Source organism: Orcinus orca, chromosome 7 (assembly GCF_937001465.1).
Source record: "Orcinus orca chromosome 7, mOrcOrc1.1, whole genome shotgun sequence".
In the NCBI taxonomy this organism is placed as follows: domain Eukaryota; kingdom Metazoa; phylum Chordata; class Mammalia; order Artiodactyla; family Delphinidae; genus Orcinus; species Orcinus orca.
Window position 1 is genome coordinate 41,969,364 of NC_064565.1, and position 20,884 is coordinate 41,990,247.

At 40.3% G+C, this 20,884-nt stretch overlaps 1 protein-coding gene across 50 annotated transcripts in view; it reads right to left on the reverse strand.

Annotated features, from left to right (window-relative positions):
- The window catches only part of NEB (nebulin), a 231,171-nt gene that overhangs the window by 107,761 nt on the left and 102,526 nt on the right, over nt 1-20,884 (reverse strand). For 48 of the 50 annotated variants that reach the window (XM_049712452.1, XM_049712434.1, XM_049712443.1 and 45 more), the window contains exons 62-71: nt 12,800-13,111; nt 12,308-12,511; nt 11,720-11,824; nt 8,347-8,454; nt 6,396-6,707; nt 4,206-4,409; nt 3,765-3,869; nt 2,135-2,242; nt 604-915; nt 78-281 (exon numbers count right to left, since the gene is read on the reverse strand). In XM_049712452.1, the coding sequence (XP_049568409.1) occupies nt 78-281; nt 604-915; nt 2,135-2,242; nt 3,765-3,869; nt 4,206-4,409; nt 6,396-6,707; nt 8,347-8,454; nt 11,720-11,824; nt 12,308-12,511; nt 12,800-13,111 (1,974 nt within the window). The remainder of the gene's footprint in view (nt 1-77; nt 282-603; nt 916-2,134; nt 2,243-3,764; nt 3,870-4,205; nt 4,410-6,395; nt 6,708-8,346; nt 8,455-11,719; nt 11,825-12,307; nt 12,512-12,799; nt 13,112-20,884) is intronic. The other 2 variants (XM_049712473.1, XM_049712472.1) reach the window with 2 other exon arrangements.

A 20,884-nucleotide genomic window follows, 5' to 3' on the forward strand; every position in this document is an offset into this window, starting at 1 on the left:
AGGACTAACTTAATTAGTAACAGATATTCTCAAGGACATACAGCCCTGTTTTATTTTCCCCCACATTGGGGGCTCACCTTGTTCATGTTGATGGCGTTGTTCTTGGCCAGCACCTGTTCCAGAGAATCAGCCACACTGGTAAACTTCAGCTTGTCTGGACTCTGGCGGTAGATGTTGTCACTCAGTATCTCTGCAGCTCTCTTGCACTTGACCACATCCACAGACCCAATGGGGACCCAGCCAATGCCTCTCATCCACTGGAGATCTGATTTATAAATGTTCTGGTGAGACCAAACACAAAAGCAAGAATTACTGAAGCTGTTAGGACTCCTGATTTCAAAAATGAATGAAAAGGACTGGAAAAAGTGGATAGGCAAACTTCATGTCTATGTCTTTTAAAATATGAAGCCCAATTGGATATAGTTCATGGTATTATGTTCTCTCTAAAAGAAAAGTAAGGCACAGTAAATTAAAGGTGGAGAGGAAAAAACGTTATTTTTTTCCTGAGGGCTTTACCTAATCCTAGGCCATTATCTGCATATTACTATGTATTATCGTCATGAGCATGGTCAACAGTGGTGTTTAAGGAGTCTCAGTACTCACGTCGCTCTGGAGGTCATAGGCCTGCCGAGCGTGCATGACGTCATTCTGGTCGGGCAGGCAGGTCCACTGGTGCAGGTAGTTCTTGTAGTCCGCGTCACTGACCAAGGTCTGGCACTTCTTGGCCTGCACCATCCCCAGCATGTCCACTGGGCTGCTGAACTTGGTCTTCCACTTCTCAAAGTCCTTCTTGTACTCCCGGTCACTCTGGATCTTGGCCACATGCATGGACCACATCATCTTCGGGTCATCTTTGATGTCCCGGGCTCCAATGTGGTGGCCAAGCTGCTTGCGGTAACCATCTTTGTATTTATACTGAAATAACAGTAGTCATTTTAAAAATAAAAATGAATGAAAAGGGCTAAAAGTCTTATTAATATAAAACTTCATTATTTTAAAATTGGTAATTCTTGCAGAGAAATAAATCATCTGAATATCAACTTAGCTCCTCATCCTAAACTCTGATGAGACTTCACAGCAATACTCTAATGGGGAGCAAGCCAAACTTCATAGTTCTATGCTTTGCAGACACTAAGTCTCTGGAAATAAAGGCAGCAGCACTTTTCAGAATCAGTTGGAGTTGTAAACTGCCATTTTTTAAATCTTTTTGGGGCCAGTGAAATCATTAACCCAGAAGTTTTACACATGATTTTTAGAACAACTCCTGAGTTCAGAGGAAACTTTTCACTCCCCTGCCCATCCCGCCTCTCCCACATCTGGCTCTGCTAACTTTCACAGGACTCCTGAAATAGACTGGCTTGCATTTCCATCCTGTATACCGGCTCTACTGGACACCAAATTTGGGTGAGGTCTGTTGGGATTCCGCGAGGAGAAAAAACAGATTATATAACTACAAGAAAGTGTTTTGTTGTTGGCGATGGTAAGAGCTGACTCTGGATTAGCTTCTCTCCACTTCAGGCAACAAAATTACACAAATCCTAGCATATATTTACTGAAGTCTGAATTCTCTACCAAAGGAACTTCTTTCGGAGACAGTGGAAAGAGAAATCAGGCTATTTTGTTGGTTTTGGTTGTTATAAAACTTTTTTTTTCTTTTTTCATTTAAAAAGAACTCAAAGGAAGCACTTAAGGCAATTTTTCAAAGAAAGGGTTGGCAAGAATCCAGAGCAGGTTTGGGGAAGGGTGAATTTTCCTGAACCTGGCTGTACCAGATCTTTTTCTTATGCTGAACCAATACACGTACCCAAGCTTTTTCCCCAACTCTTCTGTCATTTTCTTATTTCTATGTGCTCAAAATATGCAGATGAATGCCTTATAGTTACAGATATAAACAAATGTAGATTCAAATTCCATTTTTTAACTGAAGTTTAGGATACCCCCTCTGCATATGGGACCTGAATATTAAAATCTTTTGGAGTTAAATTATTAAAGCTCTTTTGAAATGAAAAACATTTCATTTAAAGCATTAAAGTAAATGTGCTTTAACTGGCACCAGGATGTATCTTGCTGTTGTAATACTGATTCTGTCCCACCCCCATCCAGCCATGTACATATGTGGAGTGTTGGTACTCACATCACTGATGATGTCCCTGGAGGCCTTGGCTGCCACGATCGGGATGGCATCGCTTCGCAAGTCATAGCCTTTCTTCTTTGCTTCTTCATTGGCGAGTTTATACAGAGCCTATAGAAGCAAAGTCAGACTTAAAGCAAAGTTTTGATAGCAACAATTTGGAGTCTAACAGGTGACATATCACAAAATTTAAAAAAGGATAGGCTCCAGAAACAATCTAACTTTCTAGCAATATTGGGAAGTAAATAAATTATATTTTACCAAAAAAAACTATGTAGCATTAGAAACAAATGAAATATATCAATGAGCATTAACATAGATTGATAGAGTAATCTATTATTTATATCACTATAGATTAATATATATAATATGTAGATTATGATACATTATGCATAACATAATATTAATGTTAATATAATCTATGTTAATGTTAATGTAATATAGATTGATAGGCAAAGCATCAATCTATACGTATTTCTAAATGAAAAAATTGCAGAACAATGTGTTTAATATTATTCATTTGTATATAAAATATATATTTATATACTTTTACCTAGTTCTTTATCACTTAAACATTTTTGAAAATCATGTAATATCTTATGATGTTTAAAAAAACAAATGAGAAAAAAATTAAAGTACAATTTAAAACATAGTTAACTTGACTATAATCACAACTTTATGATTCTAATTTTTGGCTGGATCATATCAGTAAAGCATTCACCTATAAAACTGCATTTTACTTAAAAAAAATAGTAATCAGTATTGTTAATGGAGAGCACTTTTTCCCCATGCCTGAGGTTCTCTTTCTATAAAAGGAGCTCGATTATTTCATCTCTGCCCCTTTACTCTCTTTACCCTGGAGAGGTGCAGTGATTTCCTGATGTATCTAACTGGTAGGGATGGGATAGCAGGGCATGCCCAGCTCAGCTCTGACCTCCTCCCTCTAGGAACATGCCCAGTGCCCTCCTCTGCTTCTCTGTGCGAAGCAGGACTCTCCCCTGAGGGAGGTAGAGCTGATTGTCCTGCTCTAGTGTGGCCTGTGCCTGGATGGGGAACCTAATTCTGGGGTTCACTTAGCAGGTTTGTTTGGCTCTCATACAAATGTGTACTTGAACCTAACTTTAGTAGTAAGAGATGTGAGATTTTGACTTCTAGTTCCACTCCTTTGTTTTACTTCTCAATTTTATTCAGGATCCAGGTGGGAAAGAGGTGCATATTATTAGAGGTCCCCTTGGTAGGGTTGCCAGATTTAGCAAATAAAAAGATAGCATGCCCAGCTGAACTTGAATTTCAGGTAAATAACAAATAATGGTTTCATATAAATAATGAGCTAGTATTATATCTGGTTATCCTACGCCTTGGAAATGCCAAAAATACTCCTCAGTTCCACTGACCCACACTGGTAAAGACCATAAATGGAAAAGATAATGTGACTTCAGTTTGCCCCTGGAATCCTATAGCGTATGATATTCAACCCACAGATGAAAGGTTGGATGGGCTGAGTGTTCATATCGCAGAGCTGCACGTACCATGATAGCTGAGGTCCGAGAATATCCACAAAAGTGTAGAAGACAAACAATAACAACAACAATAACAACAAAACAAGCGTGGTCCCCCAGGATTTTGCCCCTACCGCACTGTAGTTGAGCTTGTTCTGCCTCGCCAACGTGATCTCCGGGGTATCAGGCATTATATGAACTTGAGTCTTGTCTTTGTCCCAGGCCTCTGTGTATAAGTGCTATCAAAGAATATGTTGATAGAAAACCATTTGAAAAAAAAAAGAAAACCATTTGAAATAGGAATTACAAAAAGCCAATTAAAGCAGGAATGTTACTGATCTAATTAGGAAAATTAACCACACTAGGATTTAAGGTATTCAGCTGGAGGTTTGTCTTAATGATAGTTACCAGGGTTACAACTAGGGATAATAGAAAGTACTTAGAGGATTTCAAGTACATCATTTAGGAGGTAAACGTGACCCCACACCTGCATGGATAATTTTAACTCCACTAGTCACTAAAGTCTAAAAACCTCTTTTGGCATCTTGAAGAAGCTTGAGGCAGCTGGGGCTCACCTTGTTCATGTTGATGGCATTGTTCTTGGCCAGCACCTGTTCCAGAGAATCAGCCACACTGGTAAACTTCAGCTTGTCTGGACTCTGGCGGTAGATGTTGTCACTCAGTATCTCTGCAGCTCTCTTGCATTTGACCACATCCACAGACGCAATGGGGACCCAGCCAATGCCCCTCAACCACTGGAGATCAGACTTGTAAACGTTCTGTGAGGAGGAAAAAGGCAGGAACTCTTCAGTAAGACTGAAAGATTTAGGGTCAACGTGCAAATAGAATCGATAGTAAAGTTACAATTCTGGTTGTTGCTCTTGTTGGTTTCGTAGAAAACTGGCTCCCTGTGTTAGGCAGACTAACAGAGGAAGTATGTTCAAAAACGAGCCAAAAATGTAACCAAAAAATGATAGAATATTTCAGGTTGTTAGGACAGGAGGAATCCAAATGAATATCTTCTGTCAGCCAGTTCAGTGGATGTTCACTGCTCGTGTACACAGGAAAAGAATGCCAACCCAAAGTGAGAGAAACCACACATATGTCGACCTACAGGCTGTCAGTAAATAAATATTAGGTCCAGTCAAATGAAACACTCTGCAGCCATTAAAAGCCACATTTTAAAGAATATCAATGATTGGTAGAAATGTCATTAATGTAACAATAACGAAAAAATAGCACATAAAACAATCTGTATATAAATTACATGAGCAGGAGTGGGCTTTTTCAGTGGTTGGATTATGTTGGATTCTTACTGCTTTCTGTGTATTTTTTCTTATATTTCAAAATATCTGTAAAGCTCTTGGTTTCACAACAAAAAAGAGAAGTTAAAATATAATAATGACATAGAACCTCTGAAGCCCTGAGGCAGACCTTTGACTACTTCAACACTGTCCAAGATTCAGGACAATAAATGACCATCTTTATTGGTCCAGAACCCGTCTCTTCCCCACCAAATCCTCAGGCTGCGAAGCACAAACTCCTTTCCAGAATTGTCTTTCCATATCTTTATTTAACACTTTAAGTCATTTTTTCTGCTAAAGACTTTTGTGTACTTATTAGGCATTCATAACTACTTCACAACGGTGGCATTGGACCTTTGCCCAGATCATTTGAAGGATTTTACCTGTAACGGCAGTTAAGTACAGCATACAGACAGCTATTTTACTGTCTAGACTAAAAGCCTATTGGAACCGCCTTATGCTGACTAGTTATTGCCCCTTAAATAACAATAGCAAGAATGAAAACAATAACATTTAACGCCTCTGGAGTGCTTCTTAACTTTCGAATGCTTCCCACATTATTAAGACCGTGTCACCGTGAGAAGGAGGTGATCTCAAAAAGGCACTTGACAAATAGACAGAGGCAAGCAGTCTGTCAATGCTGTCATTCTATGGGTGACATTAACCGTTTTTAACTACCTTTCAGATGCAGGCAAAGCCTTTCTTTGCAAAACACAGGGTTCTGCATGTTGTGGAAAGCTACAGAACAAATGTGGGAGTTTCCACAGGTAGGCTGTACAATTTCTAGGAACAGCCATTTAATGTATAATTATGGTTAATTCATGTTATTCTCCAAAGTCCTCTAATGCTTAATAATTCCTTTAAATGTCTATAAAATATATGCTGCAGGAAATGTGCTTGTCACACCCAGATTTGAGATGCTGCCTCTGTTTCTAATAGGTACCGGTTCTGTCATTACCACATGACCTCTCCACAAAGAGAGCTGTGCTGAGAGGCCAAAGTGTCAATGGAATGACCCAACAGCTTCCAGACACAGTGACTTCTTTTATTTCGTAAGAGTAACGATTAGTGTTGTAGCAGTATTCTGCTAATGATAACCTCATTTGTTTTGCAAGGAAGCTAAAAATAAATTTCTGAGTAATTTTTAAAAATAAAAATGTGTTATTTCTTTCCCCCTTAAAAGAATAAAATAAAACGTCTTCCTGTGTTGGACCCTGAACTCTAACACTGCTTAATTCCAGTCTTATTTTTATAAGGCCAGGTCCAGTTGGTAAACTTCACTTCCTTATAAAGCCTAGTAATGTATCCACAATAAAGCAATAAAACTATACTCTGATTCAAATCTCATTCGATGACCAAGAAATCCTAGCTTGAGTAGGCCAGTGGATTGTTTACAAAGGATAACGTTCATATGCTTCAAGTTATTTCCGCACACAGCCCTGTTACGGACGTGGTACTCACATCGCTCTGGAGGTCATAGGCCTGCCGAGCGTGCATGACGTCGTTCTGGTCGGGCAGGCAGGTCCACTGGTGCAGGTAGTTCTTGTAGTCCGCGTCACTGACCAAGGTCTGGCACTTCTTGGCCTGCACCACCCCCAGCATGTCCACTGGGCTGCTGAACTTGGTCTTCCACTTCTCAAAGTCCTTCTTGTACTCCCTGTCACTCTGGATCTTGGCCACATGCATGGACCACATCATCTTCGGGTCATCTTTGATGTCCCGGGCTCCAATGTGATGGCCAAGCTGCTTGCGGTAACCATCTTTGTATTTGTACTGAGATGAAAATGCACAAATTAGATTTTTATTTTAAGCTCGTAGAGGTCACAAGCCTGTACAAAATCATCTTGCTTATATCGCTGTTGTACGTTGACTTTTGCTAATAAGCACTAACTCAAGGCAATATCCTACCTTTCCCCTAGAAGCTTATAGAGGTAATAAAATAGATGGAATTCATATAATTGTAGTGTATACCCCAAATCACCTATGGCCTGGTAACAAGGAATAGTTCCAGGGGCAGCAAATGCACACAGTGGAGAGGCCATGTGGACCAAGGGACTTGGAGAAATGGGTTAGGCACTAAAAGTACATCAGAAAAGAGATGCACTTGGTGACAAGATGTGTTTAATAAGTAGTAAAATGAGTGTCTGGCTCCTTTGAGGATGAAGTCAAGGTCAAGGACTACTTGCAGTAGCAACAGAAGAGAATTTCCTGTTTCATAATGGATTCAGGCATTCAGTGGTGGTGGCAAATCGGGGCATCATTTTGGAAACTGGTTATACTAGGGAAGCTGACCTAGCAGCCCAGTTGCTTAGAGCATGCTCCTAATAAAGTCATGGGTTCTCATCTCTCATGGACCAACAGTGTTGTTATTATTCCATGTCCAAAGACGTTGTCCTGGAATCCGAGCCAATTATCCAAAATACATGCTTCTAGTCTCAAAGATAACTGAGTGAGAAAGTATAAACGAGTCAGCAGAGGCAATATAGTACAGTGGGAAGGAATGAGGTTGCTTGGAGTTTCAACTCCATCACCTACTAAGAGTTTGATTTTAGACAAGTTGCTTAAGCAACCCATAAAACAGGGATAATCACAATCTTACATCCTAGGGTAATTATGAAAAATAAGTGACATAATGCATATAACATTCTTAGCACAGATTTCTCAACACTTCTTGGTTATTATTATTTTGTTATATATTATTATTGGCATATATCCATTTGTAGGAAAGGTACAACATACGTAAACTAAAGTGAGTCACTAATATGATCTTCCAAAATAAAGGGCAGCATATTACCATATTCCCAAATAGTGGGTCTTCATTTTTAGAGCAGTGGTCTGTTCCTCAAGAATTCCCTGAGGTACCAGGAAGGGATGATGGTTTTATTCTGGGAGTCACAAGCCACAAGCCAGGAGCTAGTGTTAAGGGTGCAAGTTTGGGCTAGTCTGGCACTGATCAACTGCCTTCTTTTCATGATTTTACAAGGGTGAATTGTAATGGCAAGTGTCATATGCATTTTTTGAATATTGTATATTAAAATGCTGTATAAAGGTACGCCCTGATTCTCACTGGGAGAACTTAAGTTTATGAGTCACACTTTCTATAAGCACTGTGACAATTTTTATATAAGCATCTCCAAGCCTGCAGTTACACTCTAACAAATTCCACATGAATGGATCTTTCTCTGTTCTTGGTGGATCCGCTTTCACTGAAGATACTGTGACTTAGTGGCTATAAAACTTTTCTGTAAACATCAAATTTTTCATTTCCCTCAAAACTAGGTTTTTGAAAAACCCTACACAAATACATCAGGATATACTTCCAAAGGGCCAGGAAAGTTCTTTTAGAAGATTTAGTTCAGTGAAAATGTCACTTCAGACTGACCACATACTAGAAGTAAAACTGACAACTCACATCACTGATGATGTCCCTGGAGGCCTTGGCTGCCACAATCGGTATGGCATCACTTCGCAAGTCGTAGCCTTTCTTCTTTGCTTCTTCGTTGGCGCGTTTATACAGACTCTAAATTTGGGCAAAAAACAAAATCAGTTACAGGTTGACATTCATATCCAAAAATGACAGACGACTAAAATAATTCACCAAGTTCTACACGGGTAGGTGCCTGTAATAATGTCACTTTTGAGAGTTCTAAGCTTTCTGCGGTTTTGGCTGAAGTTGAGACTTAAACATGATACCTATATGGAATATGGCACCTTTGTTTTTTTTATTTTAAAACTTATGTTACATTAACCATATACAGATATTATTCATGGTTTTAAAACTTTTAGTTATAACAATGAATCAGTTTTGGAAAGAACTGGAAAAATTAAGCTGAAACTCATGGGCCTAAGGTGGCAAAATGTGGACAGAAGGGACACTCATTTGATCCACATTTATTCTGCACTGACTCTGTGCCATGACTGTGCTTGGTGCTTGGGAAACAAAGATGAATATGAGGCCTCTCCCATCTTCAGGGTTTCTGGGAGAACTGACGGAAAGACTGATAACCTGCGGAACAAGCTGCCAAAAAGTCAGACCACGAAAGGTGCTTTAACCATATTATTAAGAATGAGCTCCACGGGACTTCCCTGGTGATGCAGTGGACAAGACTCTGCGGTCCCAATGCAGAGGGTCTGGGTTTGATACCTGGTCAGGGAACTAGATCCCACATGCATGGCGCAACTAAGAGTTTGCATGCCACAGCTGGGGAGCCTGCATGCTGTTACTAAGAAGCCAGAAAGCTGCAACTAAGGAGCCCTGGGGCCGCAGCTGGGGAGCCTGGCTGCCACAACTAAGGAGCCCACGAGCCACGGCTGGAGAGCCCACCTGTCACAACTAAGACCCCACGCAACCAAATAGATACATAAATAAGTAAATATTTTTTAAAAAAAGACTGAATGTTTAAAAAAAAAAAAAAAAAGAACGAGCTCTAGGAAGGAGCAATTTATTCTGAATTGAAAATCAGGAAGTTTCCTCAGAGGGCATGACCTTGGCATTGGACCCTGAGTGATAAATATGGTTTCAATAGACTGAGATGGTGGTCAAGGGCAGAGGAACTTCCATGAATCAAAGTACGGGGCAGTGAAAGTGCAGGAGCGTTAAGCGGTGGTGGCGGGGGGGGCAGGGGCGGGCAGTGCCAGAGGAAGTGGCAGGACAGAACTGAAAAGAATCAGAGTCGGGCTATGAAGGCCTGGTGCTAAGATAACTTTATCCTTAATTCTATAGGAAAAGGGAAACCAACAACAATCTTTGAGGAAGAGTGACATCATCAAATTTGCATTGTATCTTCCTATCCTAAATGAGAAAGAAACACAATAGAAATGAACTAAACTGACAGAGAAAAGTCAGAGAAAGCAGACCAGGCGGGTTAGGCAATCGGTTCAGGCATTCTTCCTGGGCCTCTTCAAACCAGGGGCAACATACAACATCTCTGAGCTTTTGCAGCAAAGACAGAGTTGACACTTCCAGAAATGCTGAGTGGCTAGTTACAGGGACCCTTTGTCTCTCAAAATATCTGCTCATATAGCACACGCTTTCCTGTAACACTATGGGACCTATAGTGCAGGTTTAGCTGAAAATTCACTTAATTTTGATTTCAGAGTGGGACTTGACAATTTTAGTTTGGGGTGACAATTAAGAGCTAGTTATATAAGCATTAAAATTATAGTTTGCACCCCTGAAAAATAAAATGACTTAAGGTGGTGGCTAGTCAATCTAAATTCTCTCAGTTATATTCTGCAGAAGAGTAACACGCTGTTGATTTATGCTGTCAAAGAAACAATATTTTCCTCGCTGGTAGCACAAAGCTGGAAGAAATAACTAATACATCATCTGACAGAATCTTAGAGTCACAAAAATCTCCACAGGCTTAAACCAATAGGCTCATTCTAAGAAAAACATGCAGAGAGATAAATGTCAATCTTTGAACTGAGATTTAAGTTGCCAAATGTATAAATACAAGATAGAGGAAACCTAGTTTAAGCCCATGTAAGTTGTCTTAGGGTTTTGGTTGAGCCCAAGTCCCACGCACACCAGCACTGACATAGCCCCAAGGAGCCCCAAGGCACAGAGTGCAGAAATGGAGGATAAATGTCCAGAAGAGGAAATGCAATGTCGGCTGTACCCTACACTAGTCATTCCTCACTCGCAGGATTTTGTTTGGTTCTGAGAGTCACATTCCAGCAGGGAAGTCATGTGAGGAATGCCCAGGAGCTTGGGATGCTTGGATTATAAAGAGAACCTGGGGTGAAGTGGCAGCGCAGGCACACAGTGCCTATGGAGTTGGCACAGTTTGGTTCTGCATGGTCTTAGAGGATTATGTGGGTCTACAGAGAGAAACCATTGACCCAATACATGAAAAGCATCTTCTAAAGGAACTTTCCAGAACAAATAGGTTGATTTATGAGATTTATAAGCACCTCGTCACTGAGAACACTTAAGCGAAGGCAGGATGACGACCTATTGGGCGGGGACTCCTGCACTAGAGGAGACTGACCTCTCAGCCTAAACATCTGTGCTTCGGATATGGGGGCACACGGCTCTATGCTCACAGAAAGTGAACAGAAAATGGGCTTGCTAATATATTTATATATTGACAGATCCTCTCTGTCTCTGTCTCTCAGTGTTATTTGATAGTCCTGTGGGGGTTTTTTTGTTTTTTTTTTTTGCGGTACGCGGGCCTCTCACTGTTGTGGCCTCTCCCGTTGCGGAGCACAGGCTCTGGATGCGCAGGCTCAGCGGCCATGGGTCACGGGCCCAGCCGCTCCGCGGCATGTGGGATCTTCCTGGACCGGGGCACAAACCCGTGTCCCCTGCATCGGCAGGCGGACTCTCAACCACTGCGCCACCAGGGAAGCCCTGTACTTTGATTTTAATCCTTGTCTTAAATCCTTTACATTAAAAATCTTAAATTTTGACCCTAAAGTACAATTTAGGAAAAATCAGTCATATGTGGCAAATACATTTAGCACAGCTATGTAGCATAAGGAGAAGATAAATGTATTTTGGTCTATTGCTAATTTCTTAAATTAATAAAAGAGGAAGGTCTAATTAATCTTCTGGTTACTGCTTAAATCATTCATTCTTATAACTTGCACTTCCGAAATGATAATATGTGTTACTTGAAGACTGATGTTTAGGTAAGTGAGAAATGAAAGAGTTGGCATTCACACGGAGCAAGAAAAGACATTCTTTACAAAGTTGTCATTTAGTATTACATCACCATGGAATGGATTAACTGAAATATGAAACACCATGCAAATGTCATAGAATTAGCAGCTGCTCCCACCTGACTGTAGTTGATTTTGTTCACTCTTGCCTGCGTAATTTCTGGTGTATCTGGTGCGATGTGGATCTGGGTCTTGTCTTTGTCCCAGGCTTCCGTGTATAAACGCTAGCAAGGAAAATATAAAATGTCATCAGGAAAAAACTTCAGTGTATTGTTAATCGAAACTTCAAGGCCATAAGAACTTTATAAAGAGAAATAACAAAAGGTTACGTATTTTATACACATTATGTGTTTTACACGTATCTTCAAGTAAAGTAACCAGTTCATAGTAGAACAGATATGTATGAGTGCCTTCTTATACTCTGAGTTGTATGTTAACAAAAGGAAATTTAGAATATCTTTTACGCAGAGATGATTTTCCATAAAAATGTACCATTTTATCAGAACTACGAAATAACTACTGAAGTAAATGTTAAAATATAAATGACATAGACATTAGGTAGACAGATATGGATAGATATAGATAGATAACAGACAGATATCTTTTGTTGCTCACTGCTCTATTTCTTTCTTCTCCTGATCATGCTTCTTTTCCTTTGGTTTAGCTTTAGGAGTCCTACCTTGGTTCTCTGAACTCTGAAGCCTCACCTTGTTCATAGTGATGGCGTTGTTCTTGGCCAACACTTGTTCCAGAGAATCAGTCACGCTGGTAAACCTGAATTTGTCTGGAGGCTGGCGATAGATTTTATCACTCAAAATTTCAGTTGCCCTTTTGCATTGTTCCACATCCAAAGAGCCAATGGGAACCCAGCCGATGCCTCTCAGCCATTGGAGATCTGCCTTGTACATATTCTGTTGATACAAATAGCCAATAAATATTTATCTCTGGTTTGGGAAAACATTTCATCAGAAGGATCTGAAATAAAGTAAGAACACTCTTGAAAACGTAGTTTGGTGGACAGGCAGGGTATCAGACAATATTCCTTTTCGGTCTGGAGGGTTTGACATTTAACACTCACAGGAAAAGAAGAAATGTTATGTCCCACTTGCAGGGGCTGGTGAGTTTGGTGCCACTTATCCAAGGGGTGTTAATTCACTGATTTCCCACCTTTGCACGGCATTATGATCCTCAGTACTCACGTCGCTCTGGAGGTCATAGGCATGCCGAGCGTGCATGACGTCGTTCTGGTCGGGCAGGCAGGTCCACTGGTGCAGGTAGTTCTTGTAGTCTATGTCACTGACCAAGGTCTGGCACTTCTTGGCCAGCACCACCCCCAGCATGTCCACTGGGCTGCTGAACTTGGTCTTCCACTTCTCAAAGTCCTTCTTGTACTCCCGGTCACTCTGGATCTTGGCCACATGCATGGACCACATCATCTTTGGGTCGTCATGTATCGCTCGGGCACCAATGTGATGGCCAAGCTGCTTACGATAATCTTCTTTGTATTTGAACTTGAAGAAGAAAAATACTGATAGTCACCTAGTATAACTTTTAGTATAAAATGATTAGTAGGCTCAGATTTTCCTATTCATTAAAAACATGTTTCCCCCCGAATATATAAATAATGTGTGTCTGCATCTTGTAAACCATTTTGAAAATAAAGCTTGTATATGTATACAAAAAAGAAAATAGGCCCCTGCGCCTGGCCAGACCCTGCGTCATCCTGCGCTCAGCCAGTGTGCGCCCTCGTGTGTTCGGCCTCCTCAGGGCCCTTGGTGCTGCTCTAGACGGGGGTGGCAGTCAGCATGTCACCACTGGGTGGCCTTGTGCATGCACCATCGGGCCCCGGGGAGCACGGGTTAAAGATGAAGGAACTAAGACCCGGAAAAGTGAACTCATATATTCAGAAGCTCTCTGTTTGAAGATTACACAAGCTTTGTTGTCACCAGATTGTAAATAAACTTATTTTAAAAATAAATGAGGGGAGACCTTCAAGATGGCGGAGGAGTAAGACGTGGAGATCACCTTCCTCCCCACAAATACATCAGAAATGTATCTACATGTGCAACAACTCCTACAGAACACCTTCTGAACACTGGCAGAAGACCTCAGACTTCCCCAAAGGTAAGAAACTCCTCACGTAGTTGGGTAGGGCAAAAGAAAAAAGAAAAAACAGAGACAAAAGAATAGGGACGGGACCTGCACGTCTGGGAGGGAGCTGTGAAGGAGGAAAAGTTTCCACAAACCAGGAAGCCCCTTCACTGGTGGAGACGGGGGGTGGCGGGGGGGAAGCTCTGGAGCCACAGAGGAGAGCACGGCAACAGGGGTGCAGAGGGCAAAGCGGAGAGATTCCCGTACAGAGGATCGGTGCTGACCAGCACTCAAGCCTGAGAGGCTTGTCTCTCACCCGCTGGGACGGGTCGGGGCTGGGAGCTGAGGCTCGGGCTTTGGAAGTCAGATCTCAGGGAGAGGACTGGGGTTGGCTGCGTGAGCGGAGCCTGAAGGGGGCTAGTGCACTACAGCTAGCTGGGAGGGAGTCCCGGAAAAAATCTGGACCTGCCTAAGAGGCAACAGACCATTGTTTTGGTGCGCGAAGTGAGGGAATTCAGAGCACCGCCTAAATGAGCTCCAAAGACAGGCAGGAGCCGTGGCTATCAGTGCAGACACCAGAGATGGGCATGAAATGCTAAGGATGCTGCTGAAGCCACCAAGAAGCCTGTGTGCAAGCACACGTCACTATCCACACCTCCCTTCCGGGGAGCCTGTGCAGCCCACCACTGCCAGGGTCCCATGATCCAGGGACAACTTCCCCGGGAGAACACATGGCTCGCCTCAGACAGTTGCCACGTTACGCTGCCCTCTGCCACTACAGGCTCGCCCCACATCCGTACCCCTCCCTCCCCTGGCCTGAGTGAGCCAGAGGCCCCTGATCAGCTGCTACTTTAACCCCATCCTGTCTGAGCAAAGAACAGACACCCTCAGGCAACCTACACACAGAGGCGGGGCCAAATCCAAAGCTGAACCCCAGGAGCTGTGCTAACGAAGAAGAAAAAGGGAAATCTCTCCCAGCAGGCTCAGGAGCAGCAGATTAAATCTCCACAATTAACTTGATGTACCCTGCATCTGTGGAATACCTGAATAGAAAAAGAATCACCCCAAAATTGAGGCGGTGGACTTTGGGAGCAATTATATATATTTTTTTCCTTTTTCTCTTTTTGTAAGTGTGTATGTGTACACTTCTTTGTGTGATTTTGTCTATAGAGCGTTGTTTTTACCATTTGTCCTAGGATTCTGTCTATCCGTTTTTTCTTGGTTTTAGTGCTTGTTATAAGTGGTGGATTTGTTTTTTGGTTTGGTTGCTCTCTTTTTTCTTTCTTTTTTTATTACTTTTAAATTTCTAATAATTATTTTTTATTTTAATAACATCCTTCTCTTTTCTGTTTTTGTCCCTTTTCTTTTGAGCCGTGTGGCTGACAGGGCCTTGGTGTTCTGGCCAGGTGTCAGGCCTGTGCCTCTGAGGTGGGAGAGGCGAGTTCAGGACATTGATCCACCAAAGACCTCCCAACTCCACGTAATATCAAGTAGCAAAAGCTCTCCCAGAGATCTCCATGTCAATGCTAAGACCCAGCTCCACACAACGACCAGCAAGCTACAATGCTGAACACCCTATGCCAAACAACTAGCAAGACAGGAACACAACCCCACCCATTAGCAGAGAGGCTGCCTAAAATCATAATAAGGTCACAGACACCCCAAAACACACCACCAAACACAGCCCTGCCCACCAGAAAGACAAGATCCAGCCTCATCCACCAGAACACAGGCACTAGTCCCCTCCACCAGGAAGCCTACACAACCCACTGAACCAACCTTAGCCACTGGGGACAGACACCAAAAACAACAGGAACTACGAACCTGCAGCCTGCGAAAAAGAGACCCCAAACACAGTAAGTTAAGCAAAATGAGAAGACAGAGAAACACACAGCAGATGAAGGAGCAAGGTAAAAACCCACCAGACCAAACAAATGAAGAGGAAATAGGCAGTCTGCCTGAAAAGGAATGCAGAGTAATGATAGGAAAGATGATCCAAAATCCTGGAAATAGAATGGAGAAAATACAAGAAATTTTTAACAAGGACCTAGAAGAACAAAGGGGCAAACAAACAATGATGAATAACACAATAAATGAAAGTTAAAATTCTCTAGAAGGAATCCATAGCAGAATAACTGAGGTAGGAGAACGGATAAGTGACCCAGAAGATAAAAGAGTGGAAATAGCTACTGCAGAGCAGAATAAAGAAAAAAGAATGAAAAGAATTGAGGACAGTCTCAGAGACCTCTGGGACAACATTAAATGCACCAACATTCAAATTATAGGGTTGCAGAAGAAAGAGACTGAGAAAATATTTGAAGAGGTTATAGTTGAAAACTTCCCTAATATGGGAAAGGAAATAGTTAATCAAGTCCAGGAAGCACAGAGAGTCCCATACAGGATAAATCCAAGGAGAAACATGTCAAGACACATATTAATCAAATTATCAAAAATTAAATGCAAAGAAAAAAATATTAAAAGCAGCAATGGAAAAGCAACAAATAACATACAAGGGAATCTCCATAAACTTAACAGTTGATCTTTCCACAGAAACTCTGCAAGCCAGAAGGGAATGGCAGGACATATTTAAAGTGATGAAAGGGAAAAAAGTACAACCAAGATTACTCTACCCAGCAAGGATTTCATTCAGATTTGACAGAGAAATTAAAACCTTTACAGACAAGCAAAAGCTAAGAGAATTCAGCACCACCAAACCAGCTTTACAACAAATGCTAAAGGAACTTCTCTAGGCAGGAAACACAAGAGAAGAAAAAGATCTACAAAAACAAACCCAAAATAACTAAGAAAATGGTAATAGGAACATACGTATCGATAATTACCTTAGATGTAAATGGATTAAATGCTCCAACCAAAAGACATAGACTGGCTGAATGGATACCAGCTTTACAACAAATGCTAAAGGAACTTCTCTAGGTAGGAAACACAAGAGAAAGAAAAGACCTACAATAGAAAACCCAAAATAACTAAGAAAATGGTAATAGGAACGTACATATCGAGAATTACCTTAGATGTAAATGGATTAAATGCTCCAACCAAAAGACATAGACTGGTTGAATGGATACAAAAACAAGACCCATATGTATGTTATCTACAAGAGACCCACTTCAGACCTAAGGACACATACAGAGTGAAAGTGAGGGGATGGAAAAAGATATTCCATGCAAATGGAAATCTAAAGAAAGCGGGAGTAGCAATTCTCATATCAGACAAAATAGATTTTAACAAAAAGACTATTACAAGAGACAAATAAGGACACTACATCATGATCAAGGGATCGATCCAAGAAGAAGATATAACAATTGTAAATATTTATGCACCAAACATAGGAGCACCTCAACACATAAGGCAAATGCTAACAGCCATTAAAGGGGAAATTGACAGTAACACAATCATAGTAGGGGACTTTAACACCCCACTTTCATCAATGGACAAATCATCCAAAATGAAAATAAATAAGGAAACACAAGCTTTAAATGACACATTAAAAAAGATGGACTTAATTGATATTCATAGGAAATTCCATCCAAAAACAACAGAATACACTTTCTTCTCAAGTGCTCATGGAACATTCTCCAGGATAGATCATATCTTGGGTCAGAAATCAAACCATGGTAAATTTAAGAAAACTGAAATCATATCAAGTATCTCTTCCAACCACAACGCTATGAGACTAGATATCAATTACAAGAAAAATTCTGTAAAAAATACAAACACATGGAGGCTAAACAATACAGTTCTTATTAACTAAGAGATCACTGAAGAAATCAAAGAGGAAATCAAAAAATACCTAGAAATAAATGATAATGAAAATAAGATGACCCAAAACCTATGGGATGCAGCAAAAGCAGTTCTAAGAGGAAAGTTTATAGCAATACAATCCTACCTCAAGAAACAAGAAACATCTCAAATAAACAACCTAACCTTACACCAAAAGCAATTAGAGAAAGGACAAAAAAAACCCCAAAGTTAGCAGAAGGAAAGAAATCATAAAAATCAGATCACAATTAATGGAAAAAGAAATGAAGGAAATGAGCAAAGATCAACAAAACTAAAAGCTGGTTCTTCCAGACGATAAACAAAATCGATAAACCATTAGCCAGACTCATCAAGAAGAAAAGGGAGAAGACTCATATCAAGAGAATTAGAAATGAAAAAGGAGAAGTAACAACTGACACTGCAGAAATGCCAAGGATCATGAGAGACTACTACAAGCAACTATATGCCAATAAAATGGACAACCTGGAAGAAATGGACAAATTCTTAGAAAAGCACAAACTTCTGAGACTGAACCTGCAAAAAAAAAGAAAATATAAACAGACCAATCACAAGCACTGAAATTGAGACTGTGATTAAAAATCTTCCAACAAACAAAAGCCCAGGACCAGATGGCTTCACAGGCAAATTCTATCAAACATTTAGAGAAGAGCTAACACCCATCCTTCTCAAACTCTTCCAAAATATAGCAGAGGGAGGAACACTCCCAAACTCATTGTGCGAGGCCACCAACACCTTGATACCAAAACCAGAAAAAGATGTCACAAAAAAGAAAACTAGAGGCCAATATCACTGATGAACATAGATGCAGCAATCCTCAACAATATACTAGCAAAGAGAATCCAACAGCACATTAAAAGTCTCATACACCACAATCAAGTGGGGTTTATCCCAGGAATGCAAGGATTCTTCAATATACGCAAATCAATGGGATACACCATATTAACAAACTGAAGGATAAAAACCATATGATCGTCTCAAACAGATGCAGAAAAAGCTATCGACAAAATTCAACACCAATTTATGACAAAAACCCTCCAGAAAGTTGGCAAACAGGGAACTTACCTCAACATAATAAAGGGCATATATGACAAACCCCCTGCCAAAATCGTTCTCAATGGTGAAAAACTGAAATCATTTCCACTAAGATCAGGAACAGGACAAGGTTGCTCACTCTCACCACTATTATTCCACATAGTTTTGGAAGTTTTAGCCATAGCAATTAGAGAAGAAAAAGAATGCAAATCGGAAAAGAAGAAGTAAAGCTTTCACTGTTTCCAGATGACATGATACTATACACAGAGAATCCTAAAGACGCTACCAGAAAACTACTAGAGCTAATCAATGAATTTGGTAAAGTAGCAGGATACAAAATTAACGCACAGAAATCTCTTGCATTCCTATACACTAATGATGAAAAATCTGAAAGAGAAATTAAGGAAAAACTCCCATTTACCACTGCAACAAAAAGAAGAAAATACCTAGGAATAAACTTACCTAAGGAAACAAAAGACCTGTATGCAGAAAACTATAAGACACTGATGAAAGAAATTAAAGATGATACAAACAGATGGAGAGATATACCATGTTCTTGGATTGGAAGAATCAACATTATGAAAATGATTATACTACCCAAAGCAATCTACAGATTCAATGCAATCCCTATCAAACTACCAATGGCATTTTTCACAGAACTGGAACAAAACGTTTCACAATTTTTATGGAAACACAAAAGACCTAGAATAGCCAAAGCAATCTTGAGAAAGTACAACGGTGCTGGAGGAATCAGGCTCCTGGACTTCAGGGTATACTACAAAGCTACAGTAAGTAAGACAGTATGGTACTGGCACAAAAACAGAAATATAGATTAATGTAAGAGGATAGAAAGCCCAGAGATAAACCCTCGCTCATATGGTCACCTTATTTTTGATAAAGGAGGCAAGAATATACAATGCAGAAAAAAGACAGCCTCTTCAATAAGTGGTGCTGGGAAAACTGGACAGCTACATGGAAAAGAATGAAATTAGAACACTCCCTAACACCATACACAAAAATAAATTCAAAATGGATTAATGATCTACATGTAAGGCCAAACACTATAAAACTCTTAGAGGAAAATATAGGCAGAACACTCTATGACATAAATCATAGCAAGATCCTTTTTAATCCACCTCTTATAGAAATGGAAATAAAAAAAAATAAACAAATGGGACCTAATGAAACGTAAAGGCTTTGGCATAGCAAAGGAAAACAATAAACAAGATGAAACAACAATGCTCAGAATGGGAGAAAATATTTGCAAATGACGCAAATGACAAAGGATTCATCTCCAAAATTTACAAGCAGCTCACGCAGTGCAATATCAAAAAAACAAACAACCCGATCCAAAAATGGGCAGAAGACCTAAATAGACACTTCTCCAAAGAAGATATCCAGATTGCCAACAGACACATGAAAGGATGCTCAACATCACTAATCATTAGAGAAATGCAAATCAAAACTACAATGAGGTATCACCTCACACCAGTCAGAATGGCCATCATCAAAAAAATCTACAAACAATAAATGTGGAGAGGTTGTGGAAAAAAGGGAACCCTTCTGCACTGTTGGTGAGAATGTAAATTGATACAGCCACTATGGAGAACAGTATGGAGGTTCCTTAAAAAACTAAAAATAGAACTACCATACGATCCAGCAATCCCACCACTGGGCATATACCCTGAGAATACCATAATTTAAAAAGAGGCATGTACCACAATGTTCACTGCAGCTCCATTTACAATAGCCAGGACATGGAAGCAACCTAAGTGTCCATCGACAGATGAATGGATAAAGAAGATGTGGCACATATATACAATGGAATATTACTCAACCATAAAAAGAAATGAAATTGAGTTATTTGTTGTGAGGTGGATGGACCTAGAGTATGTCATACAGAGTGAAGTGAGTCAGAAAGAGAAAAACAAATACCATATGCTAACACATATATATGGAATCTAAAAAAAAAAAAAAACTGGTTATGAAGAACCTAGGGGCAGGACAGGAATAAAGACGCAGATGTAGAAAACGGACTTGAGGACACAGGGAGGGGAAGGGTAAGCTGGGACAAAGTGAGAGAATAGCACTGACATATTTACACTACCAAATGTAAAACAGATAGCTAGTGGGAAGCAGCTGCATAGCACAGGGAGATCAGCTCCGTGCTTAGTAACCACCTAGAGGGGTGGGATAGGTAGGGTGGAAGGGAGATGCAAGAGGGACGAGATATGGTGATATATTTATATGTATAGCTGATTCACTTTGTTATAAAGCAGAAAGTAAAACACCACTGTAAAGCAATTAAATTCCAATAAAGATGTTAAAAAATAATAAATAAATAAAAAGAAAAAAAAGGAAAT